The sequence below is a fragment of the Zalophus californianus genome, chromosome 16 (assembly GCF_009762305.2).
Source record: "Zalophus californianus isolate mZalCal1 chromosome 16, mZalCal1.pri.v2, whole genome shotgun sequence".
Taxonomy (NCBI): domain Eukaryota; kingdom Metazoa; phylum Chordata; class Mammalia; order Carnivora; family Otariidae; genus Zalophus; species Zalophus californianus.
In genome coordinates this window covers 25,859,599-25,877,748 of record NC_045610.1, presented here as the reverse complement: position 1 = coordinate 25,877,748, position 18,150 = coordinate 25,859,599, and the positions used below count along the sequence as shown (strand labels likewise).

At 60.0% G+C, this 18,150-nt stretch overlaps 2 protein-coding genes across 3 annotated transcripts in view; one reads left to right on the top strand and one right to left on the bottom strand.

Annotated features, from left to right (window-relative positions):
* The first annotated feature begins 1 nt into the window (after position 1).
* On the top strand, positions 2-10,819 carry LOC113939359 (translation initiation factor IF-2-like). Of its 2 annotated transcripts, none has more exons than XM_027625296.2 (2): positions 2-907; positions 9,676-10,819. In XM_027625296.2, exons 1-2 carry the CDS (start codon positions 689-691, stop codon positions 9,838-9,840), a joined length of 384 nt encoding a protein of 127 aa, XP_027481097.1. In that variant the 5' UTR covers positions 2-688; the 3' UTR covers positions 9,841-10,819. The 2 variants fall into 2 exon arrangements, with proteins under 2 accessions (XP_027481097.1, XP_027481099.1); XM_027625298.2 differs by lacking the exon at positions 9,676-10,819 and adding an exon at positions 1,018-1,512.
* The window catches only part of BCAS3 (BCAS3 microtubule associated cell migration factor), a 598,955-nt gene continuing 588,282 nt past the window's right edge, over positions 7,478-18,150 (bottom strand). Inside the window, 1 exon segment of the mRNA XM_027625284.2 lies at positions 7,478-8,289. Coding sequence (XP_027481085.2) covers positions 8,141-8,289 — 149 coding nt within the window. The 3' untranslated portion in view covers positions 7,478-8,140.

The following is an 18,150-nucleotide window of genomic DNA, read 5'->3' as shown; positions in this document are numbered from 1 at the left end:
ATCCGGCCCAGGCGCCCAGGGGCCGGGGCCGGGGGCGCGCGGCTCGGACCCCCGGCCCGGGCGGCGGCGCGCGCGGAGGAAGGGCGACCCGGGTGGCAAGCGCAGCGGCGGCTTCTCCCGGCTCCGCGTCCGGCGCACGGCGAGGGGCGCGGGGCTCTGGGCGCGGGGGTGGCGGGGGCTCTGCGCGGGGCTGGGCTGGGCTGGCCCGCTCCGGCGCCGGGGACCACGCGCGACTGGTTAGATCTTGTCGTGATCTCTGGAAAACTGTGACTATCTCACATGTCCTGCCCTGCTCGGATCCCCTGCGCTAACGAGCCAGGCCCCCCTTGATTGCTGATTTTACGCTTTTTGGACCAATTGTGGGTCTCCGGGGGCGGGGTTTTGACAGCTCAAGCCAAGCTCCGGCCGGGAGGGGGGCCCGGGGAGAAGGTGTCGGAAGCCTCAGCAGTAAGAAAACATGTCAACAGAATAAAATATTAACCAATGACGGGCCAGCGGGCCCCGAGACCCCTCCCCCTGCCCCGGCCCCCACCCCGCAGCCCGCGCCCGCCGCTGCCTGCGCCCGGACGGGAAAGCGCGGCGGGGCGACCCGACCCGCCGAAAGGGCCTGAGGCGGGGGGCGCCCGGGTCCCAGGGCCCTGGGGAAGGACCCCCAGCCGCACGCCGGCTCCAAGTGCAAAGCATTGACATGGCCCCGAGAGGAGAGGGGGCGCCCTCCTTCTCCCTCGCCCGGCGGCCCGGCCGCTCTGGCCCGCGCCCCAGCTTGGCCTCCGACCCGGCTCTCCGCTGCGGCGCCGCCCGGGGCCCCTGCACTCCGGCGGGGGCTGGAAAGAGAGGCCGGTGGGCGGGCGAGTCGGGAGGCGCGGGCGGCCGAGGTTCTGGAGCCGAACCCAGGTGGCGGGAGCCGGTGAGTGGAGCGGTGGTAGAACCCCGGTGGGGCCGGCGTGGGCGGGAGTGGGACGCGGCCTTGCACTCGGGAAACGCGGGTACCCCCTAGCCCGCGCCTCCCCCTCACAGGAAGACTCGGGAGGAACGTGGAGTTCCCGGCAAGCCCTGAACTCAGCCCAGTATCTGTCTGCGTACCGGATCCAGTCCTGAGCCCTCCGACGACCCGGAGAGCCGGTCCTCGGGGCTAGGAAGGTGAGCGCATCCGCCGAGCACAGGGAGGCACGGCGCGGGCTGATCCCGGTTCCCAGATTCTTGACCCGCGACCCAACGAATTTTCGCCGCATCCGGTACCGGAGACCCAGGTCTCCCTCATCCTAAACAGCGGCATCGTCTCTCTGCTTTCCGCCACGTTCTTAGAGTCTGTTTCCGTCTCTCCGAAGCGTAGGTCTCCCAAGTTCAGTAGTTCGAAGCAACGAGTGTGGGGGTCGGAGGGTCTGCGCGCACCTGTGGTTGAATCCACTCGCCCCCACTCCAGTCTTCGTTCTTCAGAAGACCCACTATTTCCTCCCGCCCCATGGTGTGTGTGTGTGTGTGTGTGTGTGTGTGTGTGTGTGTGTGTGTGTTGCCCAGTACGGTGGTGCCCACTGTGCACGGCGTGAGCCTCAATTTAAGGAGTGCGCTCAGGGAGTGAAGAGGCCACACACCTGCCTTGAATCGGGCCCGGGCGCTGACACTCAGACAGATTCCTGGTAGTCGTGTTCTAAAGGACAAGAAGGACCACATACTACACATGGGTGACACTCCTGCCCGCACAACCTATATAAGTGCGGGCGAGTTCGGCAGGCGAGGGCCCTGTGCCCGCGTGGTAGGCATGTACAGCCCACACCCAACAGTGACCCAGGCAACACTGCCCATCCATTGCGCACTCCCAGTCACAGGGCACCTTGTCGCTGCACACTTGGACCTGGCATGTAAAGCCTGATGGCTTGGAGCAGTGCGGATTAGGGACCGGCCAGAGCGGTTTGACCTCCGCGACCTTTTTTTTCTACTTTTCCAAGCCAGTCCCGGAGCCCTCGCAACTCCCTTACCCGGCTCGCGAACGAGCGCCGCCCCCACAGAGTTTCTCTTCACGACCCTGCTCGTGGCTGAGTCGCTCCTCTCTGAGTGGCTCCTCTCTGGCCAGAACGAATCTTCGACTCCGCGCTGCGCAGTCTACGCAGAAGGGGCAGGATCCGTTGCAGCTTTGCACAAAGTCCTGCAGGCTCCATTTAGGCGGCATATGGCCCCTCAGGGAGGGACGTGTGTGGGCAGGTTTGCGCAGTCGGTGAGGTGACCAGATAATAGGGCAGCGTTCCTGAGCCAGGAATTCGGGGACGGGCTCGGGGAATCCGTGAATACATGTGCAAAGTCGTGCGTGTACACATACTTTTGTGCTCGTAAGAATGTGTGTACACCTAACTGTGTGCAATTTGGACATTTTCCTGGGAAAGGTCCGTAGCTGGTCCAGGGGTCCAAGGCCTGGAGAGTTCGAAACACGCCGGCCCGGGTTGTTTGCCGAAAAACCCCGGCGACGGTGCATGGCTGCATTTGGGGACCACGATCCCACCTGGCCACAGCCACTGGGTCACCGACTTGCCCTCCCGCGGCCACAGGCTCTTTCCGGCCGGGCCCCTGTCGTCTGCCCTGCCTTTCCGTCCCGCAACCAACCCGAGGTCTTGCTACAGGCGCTCTCAAGATTCTGAATCTACCCCCCAGCCAAACTCTCTACCGAGGAATATCCTTGACTCTTCGAAAACCCACGCAGGGCAGGCCCAGGAGGCCTCGGAGCGACGCCTTGAGGCTCCCAAGCTCCTGCTCGGCCCCTCCCCCACCTGGGTCTACCCCTCTTCCCCTTCCCGGGAACAGGCGCCTCTAGGGGGGTCCCGGGGCTGAGAGTTCGTGTCTCTTTAAGAGGCCCCGGGGGGGCGCCTCGCAAGCCGCCGGGGGCTGGAGGGGGGAGGGCACGGGCGGGGGCGGCTGGCGCCAGGCGGCCGAGGCTCCACAACAAAGCTCCGGCCCCTGTCACTTCGCATCGGCCGGGCCCCGCAGACAGGCGGGGGACGCGCGCTCAGCTGCCCCTCCCTCTCCCAGGCAGTCCTGGGTCCGGGCGTCGCGCGGGCGCGGGCCTCCCGGCCTCCCGCGGGTGGTTGCGCGCCCTCAGTACGCTCCGCGATTCCCGCAACAAGGAAATCGGGCGGGGGGGGGGGGGTGGCGGCCTGGGCCAGGTGGTGCCTTGGTCCCGAGCCTGGCTGGGCCGCCCGTCCGTCCTTGGCCGCGTAACATTTCGCGGGGTCAAGGCCACTGTTGGGACCTTCCCGGGGTTGGGCCTCGCCGGTGTCTTTGCTCCGTGTGACTGGGCGTGGATCTGAGTGCGCCCGCGTGGATGGCTTAGGGATAATATGGTCAGTGGCACAGGGGACGTGCGTCGGGTAACGGGGCGCTGTCGTGAGACGAGTACTAAGGATATGATTGTGCCCGGGCTAAGCTCAGGTGACGTGTGTGGCCTATGAGTGTGACCAGAAGTGGAGGTGCCACTGGGCGCCTGTCCCCATCGTGGCGCGTTGTGTATGTGTGTGTGGGGGGGGGGCGGGGGAAGACACAGAGTTGCTTCCCAGCCCCGCGCTTCCCGGCCGGACCCGCGCCTCCCGGAGTCTTGGCGCCAGCCAGCCCCGTTTAGCGGCCGGGCCCGGCTCCCCCGCGGTCCCGGCTCTGGCTGGGGTGGGGGCCGCGGCCTCGATGACCCCGGCCCGCAGCGGCCCGGCCTGTCCCGTCCACTTAGACAAATTGCGGCTGACAGGCGCGCAGTCTCTCTGGAGTCGCCGCCCGCCCGACGCCTCCCTCCCGACCCAATTACCTCGTGCGGGGTCGGGCCAAATGGCTGGGATGGGGGGCGTGGGGAGAGCGGGAGGCGCGACCTCTTCACGGCCCGCGTGGTGGCCCCGGCCTTGCTCCAGGAAAGGCGGCGGGGACACTTTTCCCGGTGAGGTCCCGGGAAGTGCCTGGGCAGACACGGCCCGTGTGGCCCAGTCCCCAGTCTTCCAAGCTAATGCGAAAGACGAGGCCCCTCCTGGCCGCTCGGGTACTGGACGTACCCGGCCTTTGAAGGGGGGTCGCTTTACACCCGAGGGCGAGGTGCGGCGGCCGGCAACCCAGGGTGCGTTCCCTCCGGCCTTTGGACGACTTCCCCGGAGTTTTGGGGACCCTATAACCCTGGGAGCTCCAGACTATTAGCTGCTCTGGGGTCTTAGTCCGCTGGTGGCCGCTGTCTGCTTGGGAGCTGCGGTCGGCCCAAGTGAGGTGTACGTGTGTGAACCTGCGAGTGTGTGGACGTGCACAGCTGTGTGTGTTGGGTTGGGTGTGGGTGCTTGGGATCACGGCGCCGAGAGCAGGCCATGATGCTGCGGGACTTGAGAGAGGGGGGCAAATCTCTTTTTTGGGGGGGGACAAATCTCTTAAAGGACCCCTAAGACCAGCCCACCTGAGAGGGAGGGGCGGGGCGGGGCTGGCCTGCGAGCGCTGGCCAGGATCTGGATTCGCTTTCCCAAAGGCTTTCCCAGGGAGCGGGCCTGGGATTTCCTGGTGCAGCGTCGTCGTCCGGGGCAGCACCCCACAATCAGGGTTCCAGCTGGGTCGTACCTGCCCTCCCTTTCCCGAGGTAGAGCTACCTGGCCTGTCTGGTCAGCCTCGGGGCCTCCAACCAACCTTTTGCCTGTTTAACCGGGAACTTGCTCTCTGCTGGCTTCAGCCTGGTTGCTCTTCTTGGCAGGACATGCACCTCTCCCCCTATTTTACAGATGAGGACCCTGAAGCCCAGAGGGGCAGTAATTTACCCAAGGCCACACAGCTACCCGTGGCAGGGCTGGGATGGGACCTTGGGGCCTTAAAAGAGAGCAAGGCTGTCTCCACTCCTTAGCAGCTGGCAATGTCACTGCTGTCTTGACTTACACAGCAAAGCAACACTGAGACTTCAGGGCCCCACCGTCAGGCTGGGCTCTTGCTTTGAATACAAGACAGACAAGACGCTCTCTCCCTTTGCCCCTAGAGTTTCCGGCTCTAGGTCTGCGGGAGGGGGCCGCCTTCCCAAGGGACAGGGAGCAGCGTCAAACGTCAGCCAGGGGCTGGGCCTGGAAGCTCTTAGGGGTAGGGGATGGAGATGAGTGGAATCAGAGTCTTGGATTGTGTGGGGGCGCAGGACAGGGAGGTCAGCACAGAATCCCGCCCTCGAAGGGAACAGGGCCGAGGCAGCAAGAAGCAGAACGAGGTCAGATTAGCTGTGGGACTTTGTAACCTTGGGCAAGGCCCGGGCCTTCTCTGGGGCTCCAGCTTCTCATCTGCAAAATCAGGACCAAGCAGTACTCTCTTAAGTACTTTCTAGAAAGTTTAGAAATTCTCTGGTCTGTGCAAATCACAAAAATCAGCCCTTGAGAAACCACTTCCAACCCCAGACTGGCAGCTGCCTGCCCTGGCCTCTGCTTGCTTCCAGAGCCCATACTACTGTTGGACAGAGCGCTTGTGTGCCTGGATTTGCCTTGGGACCACTGGGCCTTCTCTCAGATCAATCCCAGACACTGCCCTCCCTCCTTGAGCTGCCACCCCAGCTCCCATCAGCCTCTTCACAGACCATGAAGATATTTTTTCCTCCATCAAATTGAGAGAAAGTCCATGGTAATTTGCCCTTTGAGCAGGTAGCACTGTGAGAATCAGGGAGATCACATGGCTTCCTCAAGGTCACTCGGTCAGGCCACAATTAGATGCATGTTCTGATGGCCTCCTAGGTGATGGCATCATGGAGGTCGGCTGGGCTGCTGGCGGGGGGATGGTGAGGTGGAGATTGCCCTTGGTGTTATCTCTAGAGGATAGGAGGCTGGCTGCTCCAGGGCCAGTGGGCAGTAAGGTCCCCCACCCAGGGGCCTAGATCTCACTTCCAGCTGATTACAGGCTGTGGCAGGGTCCATAACCTCCCCAATTAGCCAGGGGCCAGGCCCAAGGCCTCTCTGATAACCCGAGCCCTGTGGCAGCCGCCATGGGGCCAGCTTATCTGGCCTTTCTTATCCTCCCCCATCCCCCACATACTCAAAAGACTTGCCCTGGCTGTGAGCAGATGAATAACCAGATTGTCCTGCAAGCTCAGCCGGCAAGTCCAGCCCTACACCCACAACTTTCCCTGACTGGAGGAGGCCACAGATGTTTTGCACCCCCTGGAGGGAAAGGGCTGAGCCAGGGAGGACTCCTGACTCTAAGCTCCCAGCCAGTTCCCTGCATGGTTGGAGAGAGCTGCCGGCTCTCCATCTTTTCCCCAACCACGAACCCTCGTGGAGGCAGAGGGGCTCACCTTTCCTAGAGCTCCGGACCCATCCCCAGGGAGCCAGGCCACGGGGCAGCCTGGCAGCACCCCTCTCCCTGACCTCTTTTGGAAGGGAAACACTGGTCTGGCGGGGGGTCGGGGCTGTGCCAGGCACATCAAGGTCTCTGATTCTCCGCCGAAATGGGGAAAAGCTGCTGCTAGTCTGGCAGCCCCCGGGGGCCGTGCCCAGACCTGCTTATGTTCCCAGCATGCTCTCTGCAGCCTGTGATTCCTTACCTACTACCATTGCAGGCCCCAGGACAGGAGGGGACTGGCTTCAGCCACCCTATCTATGTAAGGCCATCTACTCAGCCTGCAGAGCCCACTGTGATTCAGGTCCCGCTTTGCCCAATATGCCCAACTGACCGGGTGGCGGGCACTGACGATGAAATCTCCTCTCAGGTGTCATGGGGTGCACGTGAAGGGGGCACAGACCCCAGGAGCTACTTTGGCTCCAGCTGGTCGGTCGCTATGGGAATCCCTGCTTGTGACTCAACTTTCCCGAGGCTGTTACATTAAACTTTACCCCAAACCACACCTGGCTCATTGGGTTTCCTTTAATCCTCCAGGCCTCTCTGGGTTCTCAGGGAAGAGGGGGGACTGGGGCTCACATAATCTCCTTCCTGTTCGATACCCCTTTTTGCTCCTCCTGTTCCCATCTCCTTCCTGCCTTCCCACGTCAGGTCTGGAATTGGGGAAGGGGGTGGGAGAACAAAATCAGGAACCTGTCACCCAAGGTTCCAGCCAGGATTCATGAGACCTACCTACACCTGACCATCCTTCCTCCTTCTGAGTTGGAAAAGAGAAGCAATTACAAGGTGCCTGCCCCAAAGATAAGGCTAGCATCCTCAGGAGGCTCTCCGTCCCCCAGCACCCCCCACCCCCACCCCAAAACATGTCAAGGACCGGTCTGGTCCTGACTGCTGCAGCCGGTGGGGGGGGGGGGGCTCCCTGGCCTGTGTGGGGCCTCCCGAACTCACTGGCTCTGGTAACGCACAAGAAGTTTGGAGAATGAATTTAAATTCGGCCCTACCCAGATTGCAGAGCAAACATTCTCTTTCCCCTTCCCACCCCCCTCACTGACCCTCCAATCAGTTGCTCATGTCGAGGCAGGGGGTGCTGGGAGCTGGGGACACATGGTCGGGTCCACAGGACTCTGCTCGGGGCTTGGAGAGGACCCTGACCCCAGCAACGCAGGGATGGACACCAATTATAGCGTGATTTATTGGACAAGACGTGCACTTTTTGACAGGGCCTTAATAACCAACGGTTTCCTTCACTGGACAGTACAGGACCAGGGTGAAAGGGCTTACAGACAAGAACGACAAATCCTTCCCATGAGCCAAAGGGGGGAAAGAAAAGAGAAGGGGGGGCTTCTCCTTCCTTCCTCCTTCCTTCCCTAATACTCTGGGCCTCAGTTTTACCTCATGCCAGAGGGAGGTTGGCCAAGGGAAACTGGGCAGTGCATCTCACAGCCAGGAGTGGGCTGGAGCTGTCCGCTCAGGGTCAAAACGCCCAGCCAGGCCATCCGCTCTCTCCCCTATCCAGGCCCCCCGTGGGTATGGTTAGAAAATACAAAAAGCGGATCCAATGCAGGACATCATGTGCAAACGGAGGAGGGGACAGAGCTTCTGCAGTCTCCTTCAGCCACGGCCCCGCTGATGGGGGACAGAGGTCAGAGTGCGCCAAGGTGCTTGGGAGAAGGGGCTCTTCTCCATTCGGGGGAAGGTGGGTGGCTGTTGTCACTAAGCTTGGGGAAGGTGGTTGGTGAAAGAGGAGCAGAGACTGAAGGGTAGGACCAAGAGGGGGGCTTCTCCCCCGCCCTCCAGCAGGTGAGAGGGCCAGCCAGTCAGAAGCAGGTTGCTGGTACTACGGGAAGCCGGTAGGGAAGAGGCTGAGGGGCTGACTCTCATTGGTGGGCAGTGGAGATCGGTAGCCATCGAAGTTTCTTGGGATGCTGCCGCTGGTAGAACCTGAGCTGTTACTCAGTGTCTCGATGCTTCCCTCTCGCTGTAGTTCTGTAAGACAGAGGACAGGACCAGGCCTGGTCAGAGCGGGGTCTGGGGGAGTGAGGCACACCCTGGGCCGGGCTGTCTGCCTGGAGGCACCTTCCACAGGGGGGATCCCTACCTGCTCCCCAGATGGGCCAGGCAGCAGCTCCGGTCACAGGGAGGTCAGCCGAAGGAGGGAGAAGCTCCCTTGGCTGGCAGAGTCCAGTTTTAGGCCAGTCTTTCCCTCGTTGTGGGAACCCCTTTAGGCCAGAAGTCTGGCCGCCCTGCTGATTGGTCTGGACCACACTGCCATAACATGGGACACGTGCCCACACCTGCACACATACTCATGCTCAGCCAGCATGCTCCCCGATTCCGGAAGTGGCTCCGGTCCTGGATCTACAGGTCAGGCAGGCAGGAGAAAAGCCCGAACACAGCGAGGACTGCAGCTTCCCTGCCTGATCTGTCCCTGCCTCTCCTCCCTGGCCCTGCCTGCTCCCCGGAGCTTCCACCCTGGCTTAGCAACTCACTTGCTCACTCATTCTGACCCATACAGTCGGCCTGCTGGCCAGGCCACCACTCATCTCTGGCACCTCCTGGAAAGTATCCTGTTTCCCTGCAGGAGGGAATGCCTGGTTGGAGAAGGGCCTATTCCAATGGAGAGAAGGGCCTATTCCAACGGAGAGAAGGTCCCTGCTTGCCTGTAGTGCCTCCTTTCTCCCTTTTAGCCCCCAAGTGTCCTGGGGGCCCCTCGGAATGCAGAGTTGCCCTGGGAAGCAGGTGGGGAGGCTCCCATCCCCTCTGCCGCTCCTTCCCTGGCCCTCCCACAGCCATGCTGCCATCTTGGATACAGCAACTGGTCCTATCTCATTCAGTTGTGGGCACCTTAACTGGCCCCCCCCATCCCCAATCTCTTGACCTATGATAGGTACTGGGGCAGGTGGGTTGGGAATAGACTTCCTTGCATGCTGGATACAAGGAAGAAGGAATTACTATTTGGCTTTTTGCAAGTGGCTAGTTCCTATCCCCTTTCAGTCCCTCAGAGTGAGCTCTGAGATGTGGGCACACACATCCCCGGGAAGACTCTGGGAGCGTACCCCAAGCCAAGATGTGGTGATCTGCAATTTCTCCTTCTCCAAGGTGCGCTTGCCTGGGACTGAGAGGGTCTTGCCTGTCCCCCTCAGGAGCTCAGGACCTCAAAGCAAACTTGAAACAGCAAAGTGTGCTTGAATGTTATACTTGTCTGGTCTGGCTTGAGCCCTCTATCTCCAGCCTGCACCCGCTCCCAGGCACCCTGCCACCATATGCATGCAGCACAGCTAGCTTTGATTAGGGAAAGAGTCATGGCCTTCACTCTTGGTCTGGCCATCAGCAGCCAGCCAGGAACTAACCACTGACTCCCACTCCCTACAGGCCACCCCCAAAGCACAGAAGCTGCCCAGCTGTAGCAGCCACAGAATGGGATGGGAGAATCTGTGCTGCCCTACTTCAGAGCAGGCGCCTGGACCCAGGAGTGAGGGGCCTTCAGGCGCACCAGCCACATCTGGAACCTCGACACTGGAACCTCTCAGTAGATAGGGGGCAGTGGAAGGAGGAGGCTGTGGACACAGGCTATGGCCCGATGATGGTCTCAATCTCCAAGAGGCACTGGCTTCCCTGTTGGGCCAGAGACCCTGGATATGTCAAGAGTTATCTAGATTATGGACAGAAAACAAGGCAGGTGGCTACCGCATGAGCTCTGTCTTCCCTGCTCGTTCTCTGGTCTCACCCTAATTTGGGAGTACAGACCCTGTGCCAAGAGAGGGAGAAGATGGGAAAGCAAAGAACAGACCCTGGGATTTCTACATGGAAGTGTCAGACTCCAAGAAATCTTCCTTCGTTCCTTTCTTTGCCCACAAGCAAGCCAAGGAGTGTGTGGGATCCCGGAGGCCCCGTTTGATTTCCGAGACCCTTGCCCTCATGCACAGCCGTCCTGGCACTAGGGGGCGCTGACAGCAGGGCCAGGAGGGCAGGAGAGAGGCGCACTGGCAGGAGCAAGGAAAGCAGGGGCTTCCTCAGGATCTGGACACCAGGTCCAAGCAAGAAAGCCCCAGATGAAGGAGCAGGAAAGGCCACTAGAATGGGAGAGGCTGGCCCCTTTCCAGAGCTGGGGGACAGGCCCAGAGTTCTTGATGCAGAGTGCCGACACATCCACGCTGCCAAGGAGGCGGAGGAGACTGGAGCCCAGAACCAAGCACAGCACCCCCGCTGCCCCTTGGCACAGGCCCAGGGCAACCCCCTCAGCAGTCTCAGTGGCCCCACTCCGTAAGTCTGAGTGGACGCACCTCATCCCATCATGTGACAGCGCAGGGACAGTGGCCAAAGGAACTTGCTGCTCTTGGGGGCCAGGTATGGCCTGACCGGCCGGGCTCCTATTTTCTCTTCACCAATCAGGCCTGGGTAAGACGTGAGTGGGCAGACTCTCCCACCAACCCCCCCCACGCCCACTTAGGCCTTTGATTCCCACCTAGATGATTTCAAGAACTCCCTACCAGTCTCCCGACCCCCCGGCACCCCCTCTCCAACCCGCCATAGCAAACCAGAGTGGCTCATCTGCGACACAAACCTCGTCTTGCTTTTCCTCTGCTTAAAAGCCTTCATCGCTCCTCGAGTCCTCAGCATCAGATCTAAAGTCAGCATTACAATATGGCCTTTCACGACGGGCCCCCAAGACCCCACCTCACTAATGGCACGTTATTGAATTTGAAGAACCAAAGTAAAATGCCCTTGTGCAGTTTTGGGATCTCTCCAGGTTGCCTCAGGCCCTCCGGGGGTCTGTGCTTATGCCATTCCCTTTGACTGAAAAGCCCTTCCCAGGCTCCCCTGGCCCCCAGAACACCTACTCATCTTCCAAAGGTTAGCACAGGTGTCCACGCCTCTGTGAGCCTGTCTTGTTGCCCCAGCAGCGCTGGCCAGGCCCCACTGGGCTCCATCCTTACTCCTGCCCCAGGCCCTCTAACACTCTGCACCATCTGTTCACGTGTGTGTCCCCACCCGGGGGCAGAGCCCCTCGGGGGCTGCTTCTGGGCCTTAGCTCTGTTTCCCTCATGCCAACCACAGGGCCTGGAAAACAGCTTGGTGCTCAAAAAACATTTCCTGAACGAATGATGTGGTAAGGAGAGGCGGGAGCTGCTCTTCAGCATGGACTATCAGTAAGAGAACCAGGGGCCTGGCTGGACTGGGCACTTTTCTATATGCCTTCTCTCAACCCCCTTCTCTCTTCTGAGAGAGAACAATGAATGTGTGTGGAAGACGAAGTGGAGGAGGGGTGCGCACAGGTTCCCCCCCCTTCGAGTCACCCCGGCCGCCCAGCCCTAGGAGCAAGCGGCAAATGGAAATGTGTGGCCTTACCTTCCTCCATCCCGAACACCTGCTTTGTTACTGTTGGGTTGCTCACGGACGCTGGGCTGTTGGCATTGTTTTTTTTTTCCTTTTTTTTTCCCTTTTGAAAAGAAAAGCATTGAGGAATCTTTTTGGAAAAGATATGGACAACGATTGAGAAGTACACTGATCTCTGCAAGCAGGTGGAGAGGTAGCTAAGGAGGTGTGGGGTGTCACGCCGCGGGGAGGGCAGGCTGGTGGCGAGATTCTGCAGTCAAGGACAGTGACATGCATGTGTAGGGCGGTGGGGGCCAACCCGTCTGGAGGGCCCCAGAGACTGGTCACTGTGGTGACGGAGCTGAGAGCCCCTCCGGCGTGGGGGTGGGGAGAGAGGAGCCGCACACGGAGCAGGAGGGCAGAGTGGGAAGGGAGAGAAGGGTGCTGGCAGGCACCCCATGTGGGCAGGCTGCCAGGAGAGGGAGAGGAGACAGTGGTAGGCTGCAGAGTTTTGGGGGACACCTCCAGACCTTTGGACTCAGGGGCCCAGCTTCTGGGCTGCTGCCCTCCTCCCCCATTCCCGAGCCCCCAGGTCTGGGCAGCTCTCCTACAGCCCAGGTGGGCTCGTGGGGAGAGTCCGGCAGCTACCTGCCAGGGCCGTGGGGGAGAGCTGGGGGCTCTGCATGGGGGTGGCTGGGAAAGTACACCCCGCAGCCTCTCTACTTGGGAAGAATGCAGATTCTGCTCAGTGGGAAAAAGCCAGCTCTAAAAGAGGTTGCTCCCCAGGCCTCAAAGCATGGTAGGGGATGAGGACTAGTTCCCAGCCAAGGGGCTGGGCTCAGAGAGAAGACAGCTTATTGTGCCCTCATATCCTCCAGGGACTCTGTGCACCCGGGAGTTGGGTGCTTGTCTCCCCGTCTTGCAGACAGCAAATCCCAGGAAGCCACCGGCTCTGGGTGTGCAGTCCCCCTGAGAGGGAACTGGGGCAGGTGCAGGCCCCGGGATGGAGATGTCGGCAGGCCCCGGGATGGAGATGTTGGCAACTCTGGGCATCGCTGACTGGCCCGCAGTGCTCCCTGCTGGCTGTGACCACCCATCCCCAACTGCTTCTCATTGGGAAAAGGTCCTGCTATCCACAGATGCCCCTCGATGCCATGGCCAGGGTGGGCAAGCCACAGGGGGCAGGGGGACAATGGAAGGAGCAGCAACTATGACGGAGGCGCCGAGGCTCTCCTAAGTGAAGGAAAGAGAATGCTAAATCCTCAGGTGGCCCCCACTCCCCATGGAGTCTGGCAAAATTCGAAGGTGTCAGAGGGGGCAGGGAGGTGGTTGCCCTTGTTAGGGAGAAGCAGCTCTGGCTCCCTGGGCACGTATGCAAAGGGAGAAGTCACGGTTAAGTCTCTGTGAGGAGGCAGGAGCACGGGCTGGGCCGTGCAGAGCAAGGGAGTCTCTCGGTGGCAGCTCACTCCCTCATCCCACAGCCAGGTACTGCAGCCCCCCTGCAAAGGCAGGGGCCGCGGAGACTGGCTCCTGGGAGCCGTGAGTGGGTGGGTGCGGATGAACCTGGCAGGATGCACCCCGGGGGGGAGGCAGAGGATGGAGGCAGACGGTGCCCGAGACGGCATCTGGGGGCCCGGGCACGAGGACACCCCCTCTGTGGCCTTTCCCTGTGGAGTGATGGTCCCCAAGGCTTCTTCGCCCTTGAGGTTTTCCCGGGGGCTGTCCTCTCCCCCGGATACAGACCCTTCCCTCCCTTGAGGCTGCCCCACATGGCAAGACAGAGACTTCCAGGGACAGGCTGGATGGAAGCCTCTTTTCCCTCATGAGTCACTTTACTAAGTGCCACTGTCTTGGTTCCCCCACACCCTAGGAAACGCTGGGGACATGGGGACTTTGAGCCTCGGAGAAAGCGGGGGAAGCCCAGGTGGGCAGGGGGCCCCCAGTGGGAGGTCAGGAATGAAGTCCTACTTTGGGCTTGACTGTCTCCAGGCCTCTTCCAGGCCAGAGGGCAGTGGGGGCAGCTGGCCAGTCAGAGACCCTGAGGGAAGCCCCTTTGGCTTCTGGTAGGTGGCGGGGGGTGGGGGGGCAACATGGAGAGCCTGAGGCTCAGGACTCAGAGGGAGGCCCGTTTGTGGGATCCAGAGGGGTCAGTGAAGGCAGTGCCGTGAGTGTGTTTGGGAGGAGGGTGCCTGGGACCCCTGGTTCAGCCTCCAGGCAGCCGGGGCACTTCCTCCACCACCGAAGCACAGCATCTACCGGCGGCTCCTCTGGCGTGCTCCGCAGTCAGCCCTGTTCTGTACACTTAGAGCCTCACGATGCTGCTCATTAAAGGGATTAGCGGAGCACGTTTATTGGGCCCTGGCTGCAACCACACACCCCAGCCCTAAACTAACCACCCAAGCGGCTGTGGGGGCGGGGGGAGCATCAGACCTCAGGGCAGAGTCTTACCCTGCACCCACAGCCCGCTTCTGGCAGTGGGAAGGGAGAATGCTCCCCCCACCCCATCCCCACCGCCCCATCCCAAGGCCTCAAGGGCCCAGGAAGAGGGGAGGGGCAGTGTCTGCCCAGAGTGGGGAGGCAGTTTAGGGAAATGGTTGAGAGCCTAGGCTCCAGCCTGCTGCCACGTGGGAGACTTTGGGCAAACATCTCCTGTGCCTCAGTTTCCTGTGCACGAGGATAATAATGTTTGCTTCCTAGTGTGATTGTAGGAATTAAATTAAATAATGTAATGCATGTAGAGTGCATCACAAAGTGCTTAAAGCTTCCAGCCAGCAAATGTGAGTTACTCCTATTGTTGCAATCGTATTAGTGATTGTGATTACCCACAGGATCCTCTGGGTCCCTCTCCGTCTTCCCTCTCCAGCAGGTGCCTCTGCCAAACATGCCCCTATCAGCTGGCCTGCCACTGGAGCTTGGGAAGGATTCTTTCTTTTTAATCAAGAAATGGCCTGCTGAGGAAGATGGCAGATATGCATTTACAGCTTTCCATTTCCCTCCTTGCCTCTTTGTAAATACCCTTTTCCAAGCTGGAAAATAAATTTCCAACTCTGCTGACATGCATTGATTTTTCCCTCCTGCATCTACCTTCCTCATGGGTGGGGCCTGTGGTTAAGCCCCTTGCCTGGGTTGGGCTCAGTGGTACCCCAGGGGAGCAGGTGGCCCCAGAACACAGAGCTGCCAGCCAAACTGCCCCATCCTGCCCACTGCCTGGCTGAGAGGAGGTTTGCAAACAGAAATAGTTCCAATCCCCTTCTGGGCTGGGGAGGGGGGTGGGGGTGGCCTCTAAGAGGTGAGAGATTTTCAGAACTTCTCTGGATGGGCTATACGGAGAGGAGACCAGGGGATCACGGGACTGCTGCCAAGTTCAGCAGATGGATCCAAATGGGATCTGCCCCAAGCAATCCCCTTGGTCAGCCAGGGTCCTGCTGGGACCTGCTGGCTGGGACCAACCAAGCAAACTGGGACTTGGAGAGAGAAAGATGAAGCAGGTAGGGGACTTGAATGCATCCTGTGGGGCTGAGCAGGACTGGCAACCTCCTAATGCTGGGATCCTGAGAGACGGCCCGGATGCCAATCAGGAGGCTGCTTGCCTGACACCAGTCCTGCCCCTGGAAACTACTGCTCACTCCTCTAGAGTGAGGCAGAGACAGAGATGGAGTTGGCGAAAAATGTTTCCAGAAACCCTGACAGCCCTGTCAGAGTCCACACGCTGGGCTGGAGTCAGCCTCAGCGCTGGCCATTTTTAGGAGGATACAAGGGCGGCAGGTAAATGGGGTGGCCTGTGGGGGGGCCTTACTTTTCTTCACACTCAGAAATGCCCACCTTGGAGGCCGCCCTGCCTCCCCAACACCCCACCCTGCCCCGCCCGGCTCCCAGCCTCACCCTGCGCTGTGGGGCGCGTGCGCTCAGGCAACCCCACAGGCTGCAGAGCTGACAGAGATGCCAACAGACCAGCATGGCGGTCTTGGGAGGATGGGGCCGGGGGAGACAGAAGGATCGCCCTTCCCTTCCAGCAGGGCCTTTGTTCCCTTCCCAGGCATGCTTGTGGAAGGAAGGAGGGCAGCTTCTTGAAGCTGAGGGGCCGAGGATGAAATGGCTCCTCCACAACCAGATAATAGGAACCCCGGTTTGGGCTGATGGAATCTGGACGTAGAGGAGAACCAGGACTAATTCTGGCCTGGTTATCTCCAGACCTCGCACCCATGTCTGAGTGCAGAGCCCTGGCCCGCTGATGTTACATACCTCTGGTGGCCTGACTGCACACAGCCTGTCAGCCTGAGGGCAGGCACGCACCTTCCTTCCTGCCCGGAGTCCCTTTCCACCCCCAGGACTCCCACAACCGTGCTTTTTCTCCCCCTTGCCCAGCTCTCGTTCCTGACCCCCACAGGTACTGAGGCCCAGAATGTCACAGAACGAGGCCAGGACCACCTGGCCTGCCCTGCCCTCCACCCCTCAGCTCCGAACAATGAGGGGAAATATCCAGTGCTCTTGGCTCAGGAGACCAGGAACTGCTTCCCTGGGCCACCAGGGCCATGCACGTGCCTAATAACCTTAGGGTTTAGGGGGAGACCTGAGGCCTAGAGAAGACTTCAGGTCTTCCCAGGCATCCACTGGAAATTTGTGGTCAGTTGTGGAAAGTTGTAGAAAGGATGACGCTTGAGGAGACTAGGCAAGCAGACAGCCTCCATCCAGGAAAACTGGGGAGTAGGCACATCACCTCTCTTCCCCATCGCTCCTTCCCTCCAGTAGCCAAAGAGGAACCTTATTCACGACAGCAGGCCAATGAGGCATTAATGGCATGAGGTAGAGGCACAGAGGTAGCTAGATCCCCAAATTCCTGATGGGGCCAGTAGGGACAGGGGTGTGGCAGGAGCTGAGCATGCTGGAATGTTGGGGAAGGGAGAGTAAACATAGAAAGAGAGGGGGAGGGAGGCCTAATGAATAAGGACGACTCCGGAGGCCCCTGTTCAAAAGACCAGACTCTCACCACATCCTGCACCCCCTCTCCACTGGAGGTGTGTGTGTGTGTGTGTGTGTGTGTGTGTGTGTGTGTGTGTGTGTGTGTGTGTGTGTGTGTGTGTTGGGGGAGTGGGGAGAGCAGTATCTGAGTTCCAACAGAGCAAGCAGCTCATGGCTCAGCCCCAGATTCCTTCACAGCCTTTGAACAGCTGATGAGCAATGGCAGTAGGTGGGGTATTAGTTGGAGGGTATGTTGGCCTGGTTGGGGGCGAGAGCCTTTCCCCAGGTCACCCCATAGAACAACCATAATAAGGCAACCAATCCCAGGTAGGGAAAGACTTGAACCAGAAATGCTGCCACACTCCACTCCCAGGAAATCCATGTTACCTAAGCCAAGTCTTGGCTTCAAAGCAGAAGAGAGCAGGAACCCCCACCCGGACCACCTCGACCAGTACTCCATGTGCAGTGACCCTCTCAGTACCACTCTATTACTCTAACTTTATATCTTGACCTGTCACAACCTATTAGACATGGGGACAGCAAAGGCTGAGCGGACCAGGCTCCCGTTTCCCTGGTTTTGAGGTATTTGGCAAATCTGGCTGAAGCCACGCTTCGGGAACAGCCCTACACTGAAACTCCCTGCGGATGGCAGGAAGGAAGAGTCCTGTGGTAGGAGGCTGAGAGTCCTGCCACAGACAGACGTGCTGAATGACCCGCGCGAGTCACTTCACTTCTCTGCTTCAGCATCTGTCAGGCAGGAGGGGAGGGGCGGCTCCGGCAACCTCACAGGGTGTGTGAGGCTCTAAGAGAAAAGGATGCGACGGGGCTTTCAGAAGCAGAACACACACCGAACACATGGAGTGTCCCGGTTAGGAAATCCGTGTGGCCACCTCTGGTGTTCCAGCAGGCGGAGGCTCCCAGAGGAGAGCTCCTCATGCAGGAGGGCCTGAAAGGGCCTTTCTAGCTCCGGGTCATGGCACGACCCTGGGGGCTGAGTGTCTGCCAATCTGAGGGAGGCATGGGCGGGGCGGTTCGGAGATGTGTCTTTGGTAGAGAATGCCCAGCCAGGTGCTGTGGCGTAAGCTCTTGGGGTGTGTGTGTGTGTGTGTGTGTGTGTGTGTGTGTGTGTGTGTGTGTGTGTGTGTGTGTGTGTGTGTGTGTCTCTGTGGGTGTGTCTGTGTGTGGGAAGGATGTGGGTGCTAATGAAGGCCCTGCAAACATGCCCACTCAGCATGACTACGAGGAGGACATGGCGCTTGGAAAGTCTCCTGTGGAAATGGTGCTTGGCAGCCCGCCTGGACCCACCTATCTCCTCTAGCCCAGCCTTGAGGCTCAGGAGACCCCACCGAGCTCCCAGGCGGGGTCTTCCCGAGCTGCCCTTCAGGGCTGAGAGACGGCACAGGGGTCCGCAGACCACAGGAGAGATGCAGCTCCTTGAACTTTGCTGGCCTGACGGGCCAGAGCCACATCTGGTTCTCATTCGAATGTCCAAACATAATTAAATTCTCTATGATGCAGCGGAAGAGTTTGGTAAGATGTGGCTTTTCCCCCCTTTCCATCAAGGTTAAGAAA